Source organism: Heterocephalus glaber, unplaced genomic scaffold (genome assembly GCF_053883595.1).
Source record: "Heterocephalus glaber isolate CG9 unplaced genomic scaffold, H.glaber_assembly_v1.0 deba00001504, whole genome shotgun sequence".
Lineage (NCBI taxonomy): Eukaryota > Metazoa > Chordata > Mammalia > Rodentia > Bathyergidae > Heterocephalus > Heterocephalus glaber.
In genome coordinates this window covers 33852407-33869219 of record NW_028258324.1, presented here as the reverse complement: position 1 = coordinate 33869219, position 16813 = coordinate 33852407, and the positions used below count along the sequence as shown (strand labels likewise).

The 16813-nt window shown below is 35.5% G+C and overlaps 1 protein-coding gene across 1 annotated transcript in view; it reads right to left on the bottom strand.

Moving 5' to 3' along the window:
- The window catches only part of Lekr1 (leucine, glutamate and lysine rich 1), a 218895-nt gene that overhangs the window by 123270 nt on the left and 78812 nt on the right, over positions 1-16813 (bottom strand). The window contains 1 exon segment of the mRNA XM_087186421.1: positions 9609-9794. Coding sequence (XP_087042547.1) covers positions 9609-9794 — 186 coding nt within the window.

Below are 16813 nucleotides of genomic sequence, written 5' to 3'. Positions count from 1 at the left end.
GATTTCTTTCGTTAGGATGATTCCTAGGTATTTCAGTTTTTTGGATGCTATTGTGAAAGGAATCATTTGCCCTATTTCTCTCTCAGTGAGTCTGTCATTGCTGTAGAGGAAAGCTATTGATTTTTGTGTGTTGATCTTGTAACCAGCTACTTGATTGAATTTGGTTATTAAGTCTAGAAGACTTTTAATGGAGTTCTTGGGGTCTTCTATATAGTATCATGTCATCTGCAAATAATGACAATTTGACTTCTTCATTTCCTATCTTTATTCCTTTTCTTTCTTTCTCTTGTCTAATTGCTGTGGCTAATGTTTCCAGAACTATATTGAACAAGAGTGATGATAGTGGACATCCTTGTCTTGTTCCCGGTTTTAGTGTGAAGGATTTCAGTTTTTGACCATTTAGTATGATGTTGGCTGTTGGTTTTTCATAGATGGCTTTTATCAGTTCGAGGTAGAGACCATCTATTCCAATTTTTTGTAGGATTTTTTGTCCTGAATCCATGTTGGATTTTGTCAAATGCTTTTTCTGCATCTATGGAGATAATCATATGGTTTTTGTCCTTGGCTCTATTGATATAGTGTATTACATTGATTGATTTGCATATGTTGCACCATCCCTGTATCCCTGGGATGCATCCCACTTGATCAGGGTGTATGATCTTCTTGATGATCTTCTGCATTCTATTTGCCAGTATCTTACTAAGGATTTTTGCATCTATGTTCCTTAGTGAGACTGGCCTATAGTTCTCCTTTTTGATTGGGTCTTTCTCTGCTTTGGGGATCAAGGTGATGCTTGCTTCCAGGAATGATTTTGGGAGTATTGGTTCCCTTTCAATTTCATTGAAGAGTTTAAACAGTAGTGGCAGCAGTTCCTCTCTAAATGTCTTGTAGAATTCAGCAGTGAAGTCATCAGGGACCAGGCTTTTCTTAGTTGATAAGTTTTTAATTACATTTTCAATTTCATTGGTTGATATTGGGTTGTTCAGAATTTTTAGGTCTTCTTCGTTCAACTTTGGTAATTCATATGTATCTAGGAATCTGTCCGTTTCTTCTGTGTTGTCCATCTTATTGGCGTATAGGTTCTGGAAGTAGGTATTGATGATCCTCTGGATTTCTGCTGGGTCTGTTGTCATTTCACCCTTTTCATTCCTAATTGCATGGATTTGGGCCTTTTCTTTCCTTTTTTCTGACAAGGTTAGCTAAAGGTTTGTCAATTTTGTTGATTCTTTCGAAGAACCAACCCTTGGCTTCACTGATTTTTTGTATCGTTCTCTTAGTCTCCATTGAATTGATTTCTCCTCTGATCTTTATAATTTCCTCCCTTGTATGAGCTCTGGGGTTGTCCTGCTCTTCTTTTTCTAGAAGCTTGAGGTTCAGCATCAGGTTGTTTAGTTGAGCTTGTTCTGTTTTCCTAATATGCGTATTCACTGCTATGAATTTCCCTCATAAGACTGCTTTCATTGTGTCCCATAGATTCTGATATGTTGTATTGTCATTATGATTTAATTGAAGGAACTGTCTGATTTCTTCTTTAATTTCCTCTGTGACCCTCTGGTTATTCAGAAGTGTGTTGTTCAATTTCCATGTGTTTATGAAATTTTTCTAGTTTCTTTTCCTATGGATCTCCAATTTCATCACACTATGGTCTGATAATATACAAGGGATAACTTCAGTTCCTTTGCACTTACTTAAACATGTTCTATGTGTGAGTATGTGGTCTATTTTGGAGAATGACCCATTTGCAGCTGAGAAGAATGTGTATTCTGATTTTATGGAGTGGAAGCTCAGTTAACTCAATGGAAGTAAACTCAGTAAGCTCAGTGGAAGCTCAGTAAATCAGCTTCTGATTTTGTGGAGTGGAAGCTCTGTAAACATCTGTTAAGGTCATTTGTTCAAGAGTTTGATTGAGTTCTAGTATTTCATTACTTATTTTTTGTCTAGTTGATCTATCTATTTGTGACAGTGGGGTGTTGAGGTCCCCCACTACAATTGTATTAGTGCATATATGACTTTTCATGTCTGTTAGTATTTGTTTTATATAGTTGGGTGCACTAGTGTTTGGTGCATAAATATTTATGATTGTCATCTCTTCCTCTTGGATTGTTCCCCTTACATGGATGTAATGTCCTTCTTCATCTCTCTTAATCAGTGTTGATTTGAAATCTACTTGGTCTGCAAAGAGGATAGCTACTCCTGCTTTTTTTCGGGTTCCTATCACATAGAGTATTGTTTTCCACCCTTTAACTTTCAGTCTATGAGTTTCATTTTGAATTAAGTGTATTTCTTGTATGCAGCATATTGTTGGATTTTGCTTCTTGACCCATTCTGCCAGTCTATTTCTTTTGATTGGTGAATTGAGACCATTAACATTGATGGTTATAACTGAAACATATTGACTTGTCATTGGCATGACTTTTCCTTTTTGTTGGGTTCTCCCCCTTTACATTTAATTTCTTATCATGCCAGATGGGTTCATTCTGCTTTGCTTCCTGGGGTTGTGAGCCTCAATATCTGTTCCTAGGATATTGTCTAAAATTCTTGGGAGTGCTGGTTTGGTATTCACGAAGTTCCTAAGGTGCTCTTTGTCATGAAAGTATCTTATTTCTCCATGCATTTTGAAAGATAGTTTTGCAGGGTACATCAATCTGGGTTGGAGGCTGTTTTCTTTCAGGGCTTGGAATATGTCACTCCAAGCTCTTCTTGCCTTGATGGTTTGTGTTGAAAAGTCTGCTGTGATTCTGATGGGCTTTCCTTTGTATGTGATTTGTTTCTTTTCTCTCACTGCTTGTAGAACTTTGTTCTTCTGTTGAGTTTCTGGAATCTTAACAATTATATGCCTATGTGTAGATTTTTCTTGATCAAGGCTATTTGGAGTCCTATATGCCTCACTTATCTGTATGTCAAGTTCTTTTCCCCTGCTTGGGAAGTTTTCTGCCATTACTTCTGTGAACAGTTTTTTTATGTCATGTGCACTCTCTCCTCTTTCTTCATTGACTCCAATTAGTCTTATGTTATTCTTCTTTGCATCACCTAGCAGCTGCTGGATTGATTTCTCATGTTCCCTTATAATTTTGAAGCAATTTTTCTTTTCCTGGTCACTAATTGCAATCTTATCTTCTATATCTGAAATTCTGTCCTCACATTGGCTCATTCTGCTTTGTAAACTTTCAATGGAGTTTTTCATGTCCTGGAAATCTATTTGCATGTGTTTTATGGATTCCATTTGTTTCCTATGTTGGGATTCCATCATGTTCCTCAACTCCTCTCTAGATTTATTAATTATGTCTTGTACTAGGGGCACAATTTCTCCTGTTATCTGAGAAATTATTTCTGATTTCAGTTTTTCCAGATCCCCTTTTGTTGCCAGTTCAGTGGGTCCACATGGTTGAGTATCAGAGTGTTCCATCTCATTTCCCTTTGGGGTTGCTGTAGGTGATCTGGAAGTCTGGTTTTGAGACTTATTTACATGTTTTCTCATTTCAACTAGGGGGGTGGGGTGGGGGGGTGCTGCTCTCTCCCATGAGGATCACCTCCTCTGAGCTGGGAGAGGTGGGACAGGGGCCGGGAGCGGCGGTAGGGATGGTGGCCCGGAAGCCCCTTCCACTGGGCTGGGAGCAGCGGGAGGGATGGTGGCCAGGAAGCCCCTTCCTCTGGACCAGGAGCAGTGGGACAGGGGCTCAGAAGCCCCTACCTCTGGGCCAGGAGCAGTGGGACCCTGTACCGTGGTCTGGTGGTCTGGTGTCTTCTGCATCTTTGTAGTGTGGAACCAGTTGGCTGTACAGAGGAGTGGGGCGGGGGCGGGGGGCATCCAGTGGATTGCTGCCGGGGCACGGGCTGATTCCATTTGGCCCATTTTTCTATAAGGTAGGTCCATATTGTTAAAAGACTGTATTAAGATAAAGTTATTTTCTGAAATTGCTTCCCTAAAACTTTAACTTTATAGTTCTGGTTGGAATGGTTGGAAAACACAGACTAAATTTTTTTCTATTTTCTACATGTCTGCCCATTGAGCCTGGCAGCACGTTTTCTTATAAACGTTGCACATTTCTAGTTCCCTCAGATGTCCTCAAATAAATGATTTCCAGATTCCAAACTGCCAATATCCATGGGAAAGAATATTCAACACTGCACATATGGCTTTAGTTACAGACTAAATATCCAACAAAATGAGACATTTAATTCCTTTAATCTGAGTTTTTCCATGGTTAAAGCACATTCTATCCTTATTGCTTTCTACCTTTGTAACCTAAAGCAAGTTATGTGAATAAGGCTGAATTTCATCACGAGTAGCAGGAAGATAATATTGGTACTTACCCCTCTGGGTTATTAAATGTGATAATGTATGTCAACCCTTAGCACATCAAATAGCAAATAGTTCATGCTCAGTAAATGTCAACAAGCATGTGGTACATAACACAGTAGAAAAGAGAATAAGCATTGGAATTGGGCTGCCTAGGTACAAAGCCTAGCTTCAATATTTATTATCTTGGAGAGGTTATTTAACTTCTTCTGGCCTTAGTTTTCTTATTTACAGAATTGATATAATAACAGTCTCTACTTTGTAGAGTGTTTGCAAGGATTCTCAAGTAGAAAATTATATTTTACTTCATATTTCAAAGAAACTTTTATAAGAATTGATCATGTACTCAGCATAAAGAAATGTTCCTGGTTTCCATTACTAATATTTTGTAAAAGTGTTTATATCAATATTCATAATGTAAATAAACCTATTATAGTCCTTTCTTGTAATAGGTTTTTCTGATTTGAGTTAAAAGAGTTACTCTTGCCTTGTAGAATGAGCTGAGAGATTTACTTCAATTTCTGGTTGTTTCAAAGATATTGTGTAAAATTAGGATCTTCTGCTCTTTGAACATTTGGTAGAATTTGCTTATAAAATCACGTGGCCTTTTCTTTGTGCTTCAATTTGTTTAATAGTCATAGAGCTTTTGATTTTTTCAGTCAGTCTAAGATACTTTTTTTTTTTTTTTTGCAGTACCAGGGATTGAACTCAGGACCTTGTGCTTGCGAGGCAGCCGCAGTGCCACTCAGCTAAATCCCCAGGCCAAGATACTTTTCCTATAGCCCATTTTATCCAAGATTTCAGTTTCTGACATAAGGTTATTCAGAAGATCCTATCTGAGTGTATTTTTTTTTACACTTCATCTATAGTCACTGCCCCCTTTTATTTTCTGTATTGCTCATTTGTGTCTTTTTCTATTCTGATGAATAAACTTCCCTTGTTTAAAAACATCAATATTTCTTTTTGTTGTTGTTGATTTTCTTTATTATGTTCTTATTTTTTATTTCATTCACTGCTACTCTTATTTTTATATTTTTTCCTTCTATGTTCTTTGGATTTATTATTTTCTTCTTATGTAAGTAGCTAAGGTTACACCTTTCCCTCAAAAGCACCACTTTAGCTTCCTGCCATGTTTTGAGATGTAGTGTTTTTTATCATTCAGTTCTACATATTTTCCAATTTTCATTAAAATTTCTATTTAAACACAAAAATTCTTTTTCAGTGAGATTTTGTAAAACCATGAATGAGACAAGGGTACTCATTATTCTCTTCTAGTCAACAAAAGCAAAGCAGGCAGCATCACAATCCCAGATTTCAAGTAATATTACAAAACTAAATTGATTAAAACAGCATGGTACTAGCACAAAACAGACATACAGATCAATGGAACAGAATAGAGGATGCAGAAACAACCTTAGTCACATTCAGCTATCTGATCTTTGACAAAGGAGCCAAAATCATATACTGGGGGGAAAATAACAATGGTGCTGGGAAAAGTGAGTATACACATGCAGAAGGTTGAAAATAGGCCCATATCTCTCACCCTTTATTAAAATAAAACCAAAATGTATCAAAGTCCTAGATATTAAAACAGAAACACTGAATATGCTGGAAGATAAAATAAATAAAACTCTTGAAGACACAGGCATAGACAAAGACTTTCTAAATAGAACCAAAATTGCATGAGAAATAACATCAAGAATCAACAAATAGTGCTATATCAAATTAAAAATCTTCTGCACAACAAAAGAAACAACTAACAGTGTTCCTAATGGGAACAAAGTTTTGCTAGCTATTTCTTGGACAGAGGACTAATATCTAGAATATATGAAGGACTCAAAAATATTAGACCCCCAAAATCAAAAGACTCAATGAAAAATAGGCAACTGAAATGAATACACACTTCTCAAAGCAGAAGTACAAGTGGCCAATAAGCACATGAAAAAATGTTTAACAACTCTGGTCATAAGAGAAATACAAATCAAAACAACATTCATATTCCATTTTACTCCAGAAAGAAGGGCTACTTTGTTTAGAGGAGTACAACTTATAAAGCTAAATTCTGGAAACAGAATATATACCCCAAAATAGATGATTGAATAGAGAAAATGTAGTACTGTATCTAAGCTATAAAGGACAAATTTGAGGCATCTGTAGGAAAATGGATGCACCTGGAAAATATGATTTAAGTGAAATGAATCAGACACACAAATTTGAATACCATATGGTATGTCTCATCTGAGTAAGGTAAAGTACAAAGAAAAATAAAGGAAGGATAGAAAGAGCAAGGGGATGGATCTCTTGCAGATGAGAAGGTGTACAAAAGGGTACAAAAGGCTTGGGGTGGTGGGGAGGGGATGGGGAAATAGAGTGAAGACATGCCAGGTACAAGGTCCTAATAACCTCAACGACATGGACATTGTATACCATAAACATGAACTAAGATTAACAATATCAACAAGAATGAAAAGAGGGAAAGGGGAACCAAAGAACAAAGTGGGGAGAGAAGGGGATTAAAAAAAGAAAAAAGCTGTATTATATACATGTACAAACTCCCCAGGATGATTGTAAGATGCATGTACTCTAAACATGTATTAATAAAATAACATTTTTAAAAATAAATATTAATGAATCAAAAACAAATAACAATAAAAAGAAATCAAATAAAAACAAATGTTGGTGAGAATGTGGGAGAAAAGGAACCCTTTTACATTGCTAGTGGAAATGTAAGCTAGTACACCTGCCATGGAAATCAATATATCCCTCAAAAATTAAAAACAGAAATTCCATTTGATGCAGCTATACCTCTTTTATCTTCCCAAAAGAGTTAAGACATCATATTATAGCGATACGTGCATGCCCATTTTTATAGCAGCACAACTCATAACAGCTACATCTTATAAGTGAGATAGAGGCCCATCAACAGATGAACAGATAAAGAAAATATATTTATACACAATGGAGTACAACTCCGTTGTGTGAAAGGATAGACTTGAGTCATTTGTTGGAAAATAGATGCACCTTCAGACCATAATGCTAAGTGAAATAAATTAGACACAGAAGGTTAAATATTGCATGGTTTCCCTTATGAGAAACCCAAAATACAAATAATTGAAGTTCAAAAGAAAAGATAGATGATAGGAAGCAAAGAGGTAGCCTTTGTTATGATGGGACAGGGAATTGGGGATGGGGTGAGATGAGGGTGTTGAGCAGGGAAGGGAAAGTTAAAATGATTACGATGCAATCTTTGTACCAATTCCCCAATATGAGTGCAATTATTATACACCCCAAGCATATACTGAAGAAAAGGGTGCAGGAGGAAAGGAAATAAAATTTTTAAATAAAATAAATTATTAATTTTCTTGAAAAAATGATAACTTGTTAAACTTTAGTAAGGGCATCAAAGTAACATATTTTAATAAAACTGTAAAATCTGATTAAAGAACATAAAACATATTAAATAACATATCATATTCTTAAATGAGAATATTTCTATAACAAAAGACCTAATATTACAAAAATGTGAATTCTCCAAAACTTAGCATATAAATAAAATGCAATCTAATTAGAAGTTCTATTGGGATTAAAGTTAAATAATGGTTTCTTAAAGTTTATGTGGAAGAATAACTGTCTGTGAATACATCAGAAATATGTAAAGATTAGAGAGAGAAAATTTTACTAGAGATCTATCAGAGCCTTTGGATTATAGGTAAAAAATATATCTTAAAGTTCAAGTGGAAGAATAAATGCCTACCAAATATATATTTAAAAGTAAGAACAGTGGAGGGCCAAGCTCAGTGGTGCTGTGCCTTCCTGGCAAGCACAAGGTCCTGAGTTTGATTCTTGGTACTGGGAAAAAAAATTAAGAACAGTGGAAAAAGAAAAAACTTACCACCTATAAGAATATGCTAATAAGTCATTGATAATGCTTGCTTGGATATAATACAAAAGCATAGGCAACAAAAGCAAAAACACACAAAAGGGAATACATCAAACTTCTGTACACCAAGGATACAATCAACAGTTGGAAGGTAACCTATGGAATGGGAGAATCATTCTGATAAGATGTTAATATCCAGAATTTGTGAAGAAATTCAGTAATTCAACAACAGCAACAACAAAAACCCAAATAACTGAATTTTTAAAATAGGCAAAGGATTTGAATAGATAATTTACCAAGGAAGATATTTAAGTGACCAATAGAAAATAGCAAGTGTTGACAAAGATGCAAAGAAACTAAGACTCTTGCACACTTTTGGTGGAAATGTAAAATGATAAGGGCACTATATACCTGATGATATAGAAAAAGTATGGATGTTGCTCACATGACCCGGCAATCCCAACTCTAGGTATATATCCAGAAGAACTCAAGGCAAGCTCTTGAAGAGACATCTGCATGTCTATGTTCACTGGAGCATTATATGTAATAGAGAAAAGGTAGGAACAACCCAAATGTCCACTGACGAATAAAGAAAATACGGTCTTTATATGTACACTGAAATACTATTCATCCACAAAAAGAAGGAAATCCTAGCATTTGTGACAATATGGACAAACCTAAATGACACTGTGCTAAATGAAACAAGCCAGAGACAGAACAACAAATACTACATAATCTCATTTACATGTGGAATCTAAAAGTTAAATTCATAGAAACAGAAAGTAAACAGGTGGCTGACAAAGGTGGGAGGGGAGAGGAAATTAGTGTTTAGTGGGTATAAAATTTCAGTTTTGCAAGACAAAAAAGTTCTATAGATCTGTTGCATAAAGTGTAAATATCCTTTAAAACTACTGAACTGAGTACAGTACACTTAAAAGTACTGAAAGGGTAGACTTGATGTCATGTTTTTTTTCTTGCCATAATAAGGAAGTATGAAGAATGCTATAATTAATAGTTGTATGTTCAACACTAGCCTTTAAAAACTCATCACATTGCTTCATAATTTTTAAATGTTAAGTTTTAGAAATAGAATATTACAAGTAAAAATTTGGATTCACCTCATACAAGAGCATATGCTGTACCCCAAACCACCAATCCACTGATAATAATACACCAAAGTAAATTTCATTTTGTTTTTCTTAAATCTTACCACATGCTTGAAATGTCTTTACTATATCCACTTAATTATCAGCAAAACTGGAGGGAAGGGAGCAATCATCGATCACACAGTTATCATTAGAGTTACGATTAGGTATATTTGCAAGACAAATTAATTAAAACAAGATTTGTGACTATTAGAAAAATTTTAAACATTTCCTTATTATATATGGTCAGTTAGTAATAACAGCAAAAAAGAGATCTCTTTACCTAGTACTTCTTTTTGTAAATCATAGCACCTGGCTTGCAAGTTTACTTTCTGTTGTTTGGATGCCTCAGTCTGCTGAGATTTTAATATGGCTGCATCTGACAAGAATCTGAGAGTTTTCATTTCCTCTTCAAGGCATGCCTTATTTCTCTGGTACACTGTCAAACTTTTATTTAATGTGTTGATTTCTGTAAAGAAAATTCAAAGTTTACATACAAATAGGCAACATTGAATCATAAAACATATTTCTCTAAAAACTGATTTTCTTATAAAATAGTTGAAACCCAAGATGTCTTTTCTGAGAGTATAATGACACCTAACCAAAAGGCTAAATTTAAATTCAGGCCTGGCTTTGTGACAAGCACCTGTAATCCCAACACTCGGGTGGCTGAGGCAGGGTCTCCACTGGGTCACCACAAATTCCAGGTCAACTTGAGCCAACAGTGAGTTCAAGCCCAGCCTGATCTACATAGGAAGTCCCTGTCTCAACAGTAAGTAAATAAATTTAAATTCAGTAGTGATTCTGAATAAGTGATAAAAAGGGTTGTATTGATAAATGAGGCATGAAACATTTTAGTAGTTGTTTTTTAGCCTTTAAATGATACCAAATGCCAATTCAGTCAGCTTTGTAAATACTCACATAAATGAATAACAGACTATCTGTGTAACATTTTGGGTTTTATTGAAATAACATTGTTTTCTTGCCAACATGATTTAGGAAAGTAAATTTAAATGTACTAGCATGAATTTGTTGGGTAGCAGTTCTAAAATAGTAACTAGGATACATTCTATACATTTATGAAGAAAGGTATGGGTAGAGAAGACTAGAAAGATACAGTATCTAAAACTAATAAATTTATGGGCAGAAAGGATTTATTATTTAATAATTTTAATATTTCTAATAGTATGCTGCCTCACATGAAGCCAGAATTCATCACAGTAATTATCTATCATTATTCTTAAAGTTTAATAAAAATATCTTTATAGTTCTAATTAGATTTAAATGTGTTAATTTTATATAATTTGTTGAGAAACCCATGGTGCATATTATCCATCAGAATGATTATCAAGCTCCTTCATCAATATTTTCAACACCACTGCCATAAATCATTAAAATATATGAACACACACATAAACAATACTATAAAATTTATACTTCCACAATTAGTTGAACTGATGAAGATGTGATCTTTGTAAAAGTATGGACACTTTGCTTTTCCAGAGAGTTCACCTGGCATGCTCTTCTTTGCTTAGCTCATCCTTGGCTGTGATGGGTCTAGGTATGACTGGATGTCTAAAGAGGTTGGCATGGTTTATTGCAATCAGGGTTACCACAAACAAATTGTAGCCACATGGACTGGGAAAGACTAGAGTAGAGATACATAGGATAGACATGGTAGCAGGAGCAACGTAGGCAGCAAATGATCAGAGGAGGAGTAATGCAGTGATTTAGAATAAAGCACCAAAAATAGAACATGTACTAAAGGGTGGTGATAAGCAAGACCAAGAATGTTGTCTAGCCCAGCACAGTGGCACACCTTTAATCCCAGCTACCCTAGCAGGATGACAGTTCCAAGGCTAGCCTGGGGCAACTTAGCAAAACTCTACCCCAAAATAAAAAATATAAAAGACTGGGGATGTAGCTTAGTGGTAAAGCACCCCTGGGTACGATCCCCAGTACCAGAAACCAAAATGAACCAAATCAAAAAGACAAAACAAAACAACCAAAGAATGTGGTCAAAAAAAGAAAGAAAAGCAAAATGTCTTTCTGTGGGCAGAAAGTATGTCTGTGAGAAAAGGTGGCATTTAATAAGATGTGGGGCATGAGAACAAGGGATCTGGTGCATTCTTACTTTTAATTCCTGCTGAAAATAGAAAACCTGAAGAAATAAGTTGGTGAGGACCAAATAAGTGGGGTTCTACTATAGAGCAATGGGTTACATTATGTAGGAATCTTTTCTCCTATGGTACTCTACTTCTAAAACCTTATGATGTTATACCCATTTCTGTGAGGATAACTACTACACACTAGGACATAAAGCTTTAAAATAATACAGTTTAAGAAAATAAGATTAAGGTTTTCCTTCACACCTGAAGTGTCTTTCTGGGTAGTTTTGCAGCCAAAAGGTATTTTTTTTATGGCTGAATAAACTGTACTGCACTGTAACTGTCTTGTCTACATGTGAGAATGACACACAGTAGCATGCACATGTGGTCACCTATTTATTGTTCACCAAACTGACACTGCTTAGGTTAGCGAGGTGACTCTTCTAGTGAACGTGACTGCCCCTAAAATAATTACTCATGTCAATGTGACTTTATGTGACATTAAAAGATATTAAAAGAGTAAGAATCAGCAATAGAAACTTATTTGTAAAATATATTGTAACATATGGAAACAGCAAGATGTCAAAACTAAAGAAAGCTACAATATTCCCAACATGGAATTAGGAAAGCAAACTCAATGGAGATGAATTAACTCACAAACAAAACATTTCTGTATCTATGACAATTCTGTATCTATGAATTTCTGTATTTATGAATTAACTTACAAACAAAACATTTCTGTATCTATGACAGTTCTGTATCTATGAATTTCTGTATTTATGAATTAACTTACAAACAAAACATTTCTGTATCTATGACAATTCTAGTGGCAAAGACTCAATCCTACCTTTCCCCATTATAGTTTCATACCTGGTAGTCATGTGTCCCAGCCTAGGGTATAGAAACTATGATCCCTACCAGGTCAACCTGTATTGTTAATTGTACCTACCTCGAGCCTTCTCTGTGTCAGTATCACTTAGTGTGTAGAAGGTTCTCCTATCCTTACATATTTGGCCAACTGTGGCTCAAATGCTACCTCTATGTGGAAATCCTTTCTGACTTCATCTGGATGTGGCCATGTGGCTTTACATAGGTTTATTACAAGAATAGGAAAACCCCCCAGAAGCTAGAGTTATTAAATAAAGGAATCAGAAAACATTACATGGATTTTTATTTTCTTTTTATATGCAGATTTTTAAAAAATATGTTTTGGAAATAATTATAAATTTATATGAAGCTGCAAATAAATGTATAGGGAAGCCCTATTCCCCTTTAACTCCAATACTGTGTTGACATTTTGTATATCTGTAATATAGTATCAAAATCAGGAAATTTATATTGATACAATCTACAGATTTCACCAGTTAGACACACATTGTGTGTATATGTTGTCCTGTACAATTATATCATACATGTATCTTCATGTAACTACCACCATGGTCATAATACAAAACTGTATCACCAAAAAGCTGACTCCTGCTATCCTTTTCTAGCAAAACTTACCACTGTTTGTTCTCATCATTTCTAATCTCTGGAAATTGCTAATCAGTTCTCTACATTGATAATATTATTTCCAAAGTGCTATATAAATGGAATCATATATTAAGCTTTTGAAATTGTTTTCACTCAGCAAAAATTTTCTTGAGATTCACTGAAGTTGTTGCATATAATAATAAATTTTCCTTTGTGTTGCTGAGTAGTCATATATCGAATGGATGTAGCACAATCTGTCTTTCACCCACTGAAAGATATCTGGATTGTTTTCAGCTTTTGGCTATTGTGAATAAAACTGCTAGGAATATTTACATATGGGTATTTCTTCTTTTTTGAACATAGGTCTCCATTTCCATTGTATAAATGCCCAAGAGTTGCTGTGTTATGAGGGAAGTACATTTGTAGTTTTAGAGGAAACTGCAAAATTATTTTCTAGAATGACTGTTGTTTTACATACCTCCTGGAAATGTTGAGTGATCTAGTTTTTCTGATCTTCTCCAATATTTGGTATGGTCAGAATTTTTAAATTTTAGATATTCTAACACATACGTCTTATTGTGCTTTTATTTTGCATTTCTTGGTGGGCAATGAAGTTGAACAGTTTTTATGTAATTATTTTCTAACAGTATATCTCCTTTGGTGAAATTTCTGCTCATATTCTTTGACTATTTTCTAATTGGATTTTTTTGTAAATGTTGAGATCTGAGAGTTCTTTACTCTAAGTACAAGTCCCTTGTTGGTTGGTGTATTAGTCAGTCCTTACTAGAGTCAGATGTAGAAGAGTGCAAAATGTCTGTCTGTGTGCTGGTCTGCAGCACAGGAGGAAGCCAGGAGGTGACATCCATGATGAAGTCGAGGATTGAAGCTCCTCTGAAGAAAGAAAAACCACTGAAACTCTCCTGAAGAAAAACAGCCACAACAAAGTTCCTTCAAGGAAGATCAGCTGAAGTCTTCCCCTCCCATTCTCCTTTTATACCATTCTGGCAACCATGCTGTCTCAAATCATCTGGGCATTTCCACTCAAGCTGACAATTAGTAAATTAACTATCACAGTTAACAAATATTTTCTTCTAGTCCATAGCTTGTCTTTTCATGCTTCAAACAGGGTCTTTTATAGAGCCAACATTCTTAATTTTTCTGTTTCTAAATTTCTAGTTTCATTGCATAATGGTCTAATAGTAAACACAGGGTGATTTTTATTCTTTTATATTTATTTAAGCAGGCTTTTTTTGACTAGTATGTTATCTATTTTGGAGAAATTTCCATGTGCTGCAGAGAATATGTGTACTTTGCTGTAGTAGAGTAGAACACTCTGTAGATATCTATTAAGTCCATATGTTCAGGGGTGTGGTTCAGCTGTTCTTTCTTTACTGATTTTTTTAGATGATTTATCTCTTTTAAGAAGTGGGGTATTGATGTCACCCACCATGATAGTATTAATATTTATTTGATCTTTTATGTCTAGCAGTATTTGTTTTATGAAGATATATGCTCCAGTATTCAGTGCGTATGTATTTACAGGTGTTATCTCTTGTTGAAATATTCTCCTAATTAGTATGTAGTGATCTTATTTGTCTCTTCTGATCTTTTAGCTTGAAGTTTACCCTTTCTGCAAGTAAAATTGCTACCCCTGCTTGTTTTGGGTGGGGGGGCAGTGCATGAAGTATTGTTTTCTATCCTCTGATTTTTAGTTTATGAATAACTTTTTGGATTAAATGAGTTTCTTGAATGCAACAGACTGTTGGATCATTTCTCCAGTCTGTCAAACTCTGTCTTTTAATTGGAGAGCTGAGGCCATTAACATTGAGAGATATTACTGAGAAGGTTAATTCCCCAAAGAGTACACTCTTTCTCTATTGATGACTCCTATTTTTCGGTATGTCTATCTATTTGCTTTGTTTGACGTATTCATTCCATCTTGACTTTTGGCATTGTTGGTTTCATTTTATCTGTCTAGGACAGTGATGGTGAACCTTTTAGAGCTTTCAGTGATACAAACGACCCACTGTAGCACACATGCCATAGGTTTGCCACCACTGGTGAATGCCCTTATTTCACCATCTATTTTGAAGGAAAGTTTTATTAGATATGTTAGTCTGGGTTGGAAGTTGTTTTTTCTTAGGGCTTCAAATACTTCAAGCTCTTCTGGGCTTTAAAGTCTGTATTGAGAAGTTTGCTATAATGGGTTTACATTTACATGTTTTGTTTTATTTTTGCTTTACTCTATAATCACTCTTAAAATTCTGGGGGTTTTGTTGTGGTTGTTATTGTTGGACATCTGGCATTTTACTTAAAATGTGTCTTGGAAGTTTTTTTCATTACAGTTGGTTGGTGTTCTGTAAGCCTTGCTTACTTGTATGCTGCACTCTTTCCTGATTTCTATTATGATTTCTGTAAACAAATTTATTATTCATGTATGCTATCTTCTAGTTTCTCTCTAACTCAAATTAGGCCACTCTTCTTAGTGTAGTTTAATAGCTACTGGATGAATTTTTCCTGTTCTCTTATCTTTTTTTGAGGCTTCTCTGAGTAATTCATCATAATTTACCATTTTGTTCTTGATTTCAGAAGCCCTGACATTGGTCATTTCTGTAATTTGAGTTCTATCCCCGGTACCAAAAAAAAATACAGTGTACATTTCTGTAACTTATGAATTCTTTACAATTTTTATACCTAGTATTTCTGTCTGATACTTTTTCATGCATTCTATATCTCTGGTAAGTGTGTCAGTCATATTTTCAACCATTTGGTCTGCTCTTCCAATTTTTTATTTCCACCAAATCCACATTGGCCATTTTGTATAAAATTCCATAAAATTTTGAGCCATGTCCTCTTTTAACTCAGCAAGTTTCTTTAACTCTTCTTAAATCAATTCATATATCTCTGTTACCTGGTGTTTGCTTTCCTCTCCATTGATGCCCTGGCTCTCCCTTGGAAAACTTGGGAGAATTTGGGGGTCTTTTATTGCCTTCTTTGCCCATGTTCCTGTGTGCATGTATATTTGTGGGGTTTCTTCTTTTCTTCCTTTTTGTTGCTGAGGATTGAGGTTAGGTAGGATGAGGGGACCTTCTAATTGATATGAAGATCTTTTTAGTAAGATATTGTTGGGCTGGGGATTTAGCTCAGTGATTTTGCCACCTGCTGTGCAAGCACAAGGACCCGAGTTCAATCCCCGGTACCAAAAAAAAGATATTGTCTTCCCATGATGTGCTTTCAGCTTTATTTGTCAAGAGATAGTATTTACCCCCTCAGCTATTTATTTTAAGTGATTTGGGAGCTTAAGTTGAAGAAACTAGATAGGGAGATGAGAAGAGGAAGAGAAAATGAACATCAACTAAACTAAATGAACATAAACTAAACCAAAGCACACACACACACACACCCTATCTGGCAGATGAAATATTCCAGATGAAATATTCCAACAAGAGGGTGCAATTCACATGTGACTACTTTGCCAAAAAGCCTGAGTGTTCACAAGATTCTCTTATTTCCTTGATTGCAGTCTGATTGCAAGCAACCACACCACATTCACTTCTTTCCTTTGCACTCAAAACCCAAACAAACCCAGTATCAGGATTTCTCTCCACTGGCTCATAGGCAGAATCTGACACTATTCCTGGGCTGGGCTTACGAACCCACCCCCTAAGTATGACAGCAGAATATACAGAGCAGAGTCAGCAGTGCTTGCATTCCAACAAGGTTCCTCAGCAATCTGTGAACGCATTTGCATGCCAGTGTGTGTGTGGCGGGGGCGTTCTGCATGAGATGCTGATGATGGTTGGCCTGGAACAGGAATTGCAGGTGATTTCACTCTCAGGTGGGAGTCTGCATAGTCCACAGGCAGGAATGCATGCTGTGGGTATTCCACAGACCCTGTATACCCATT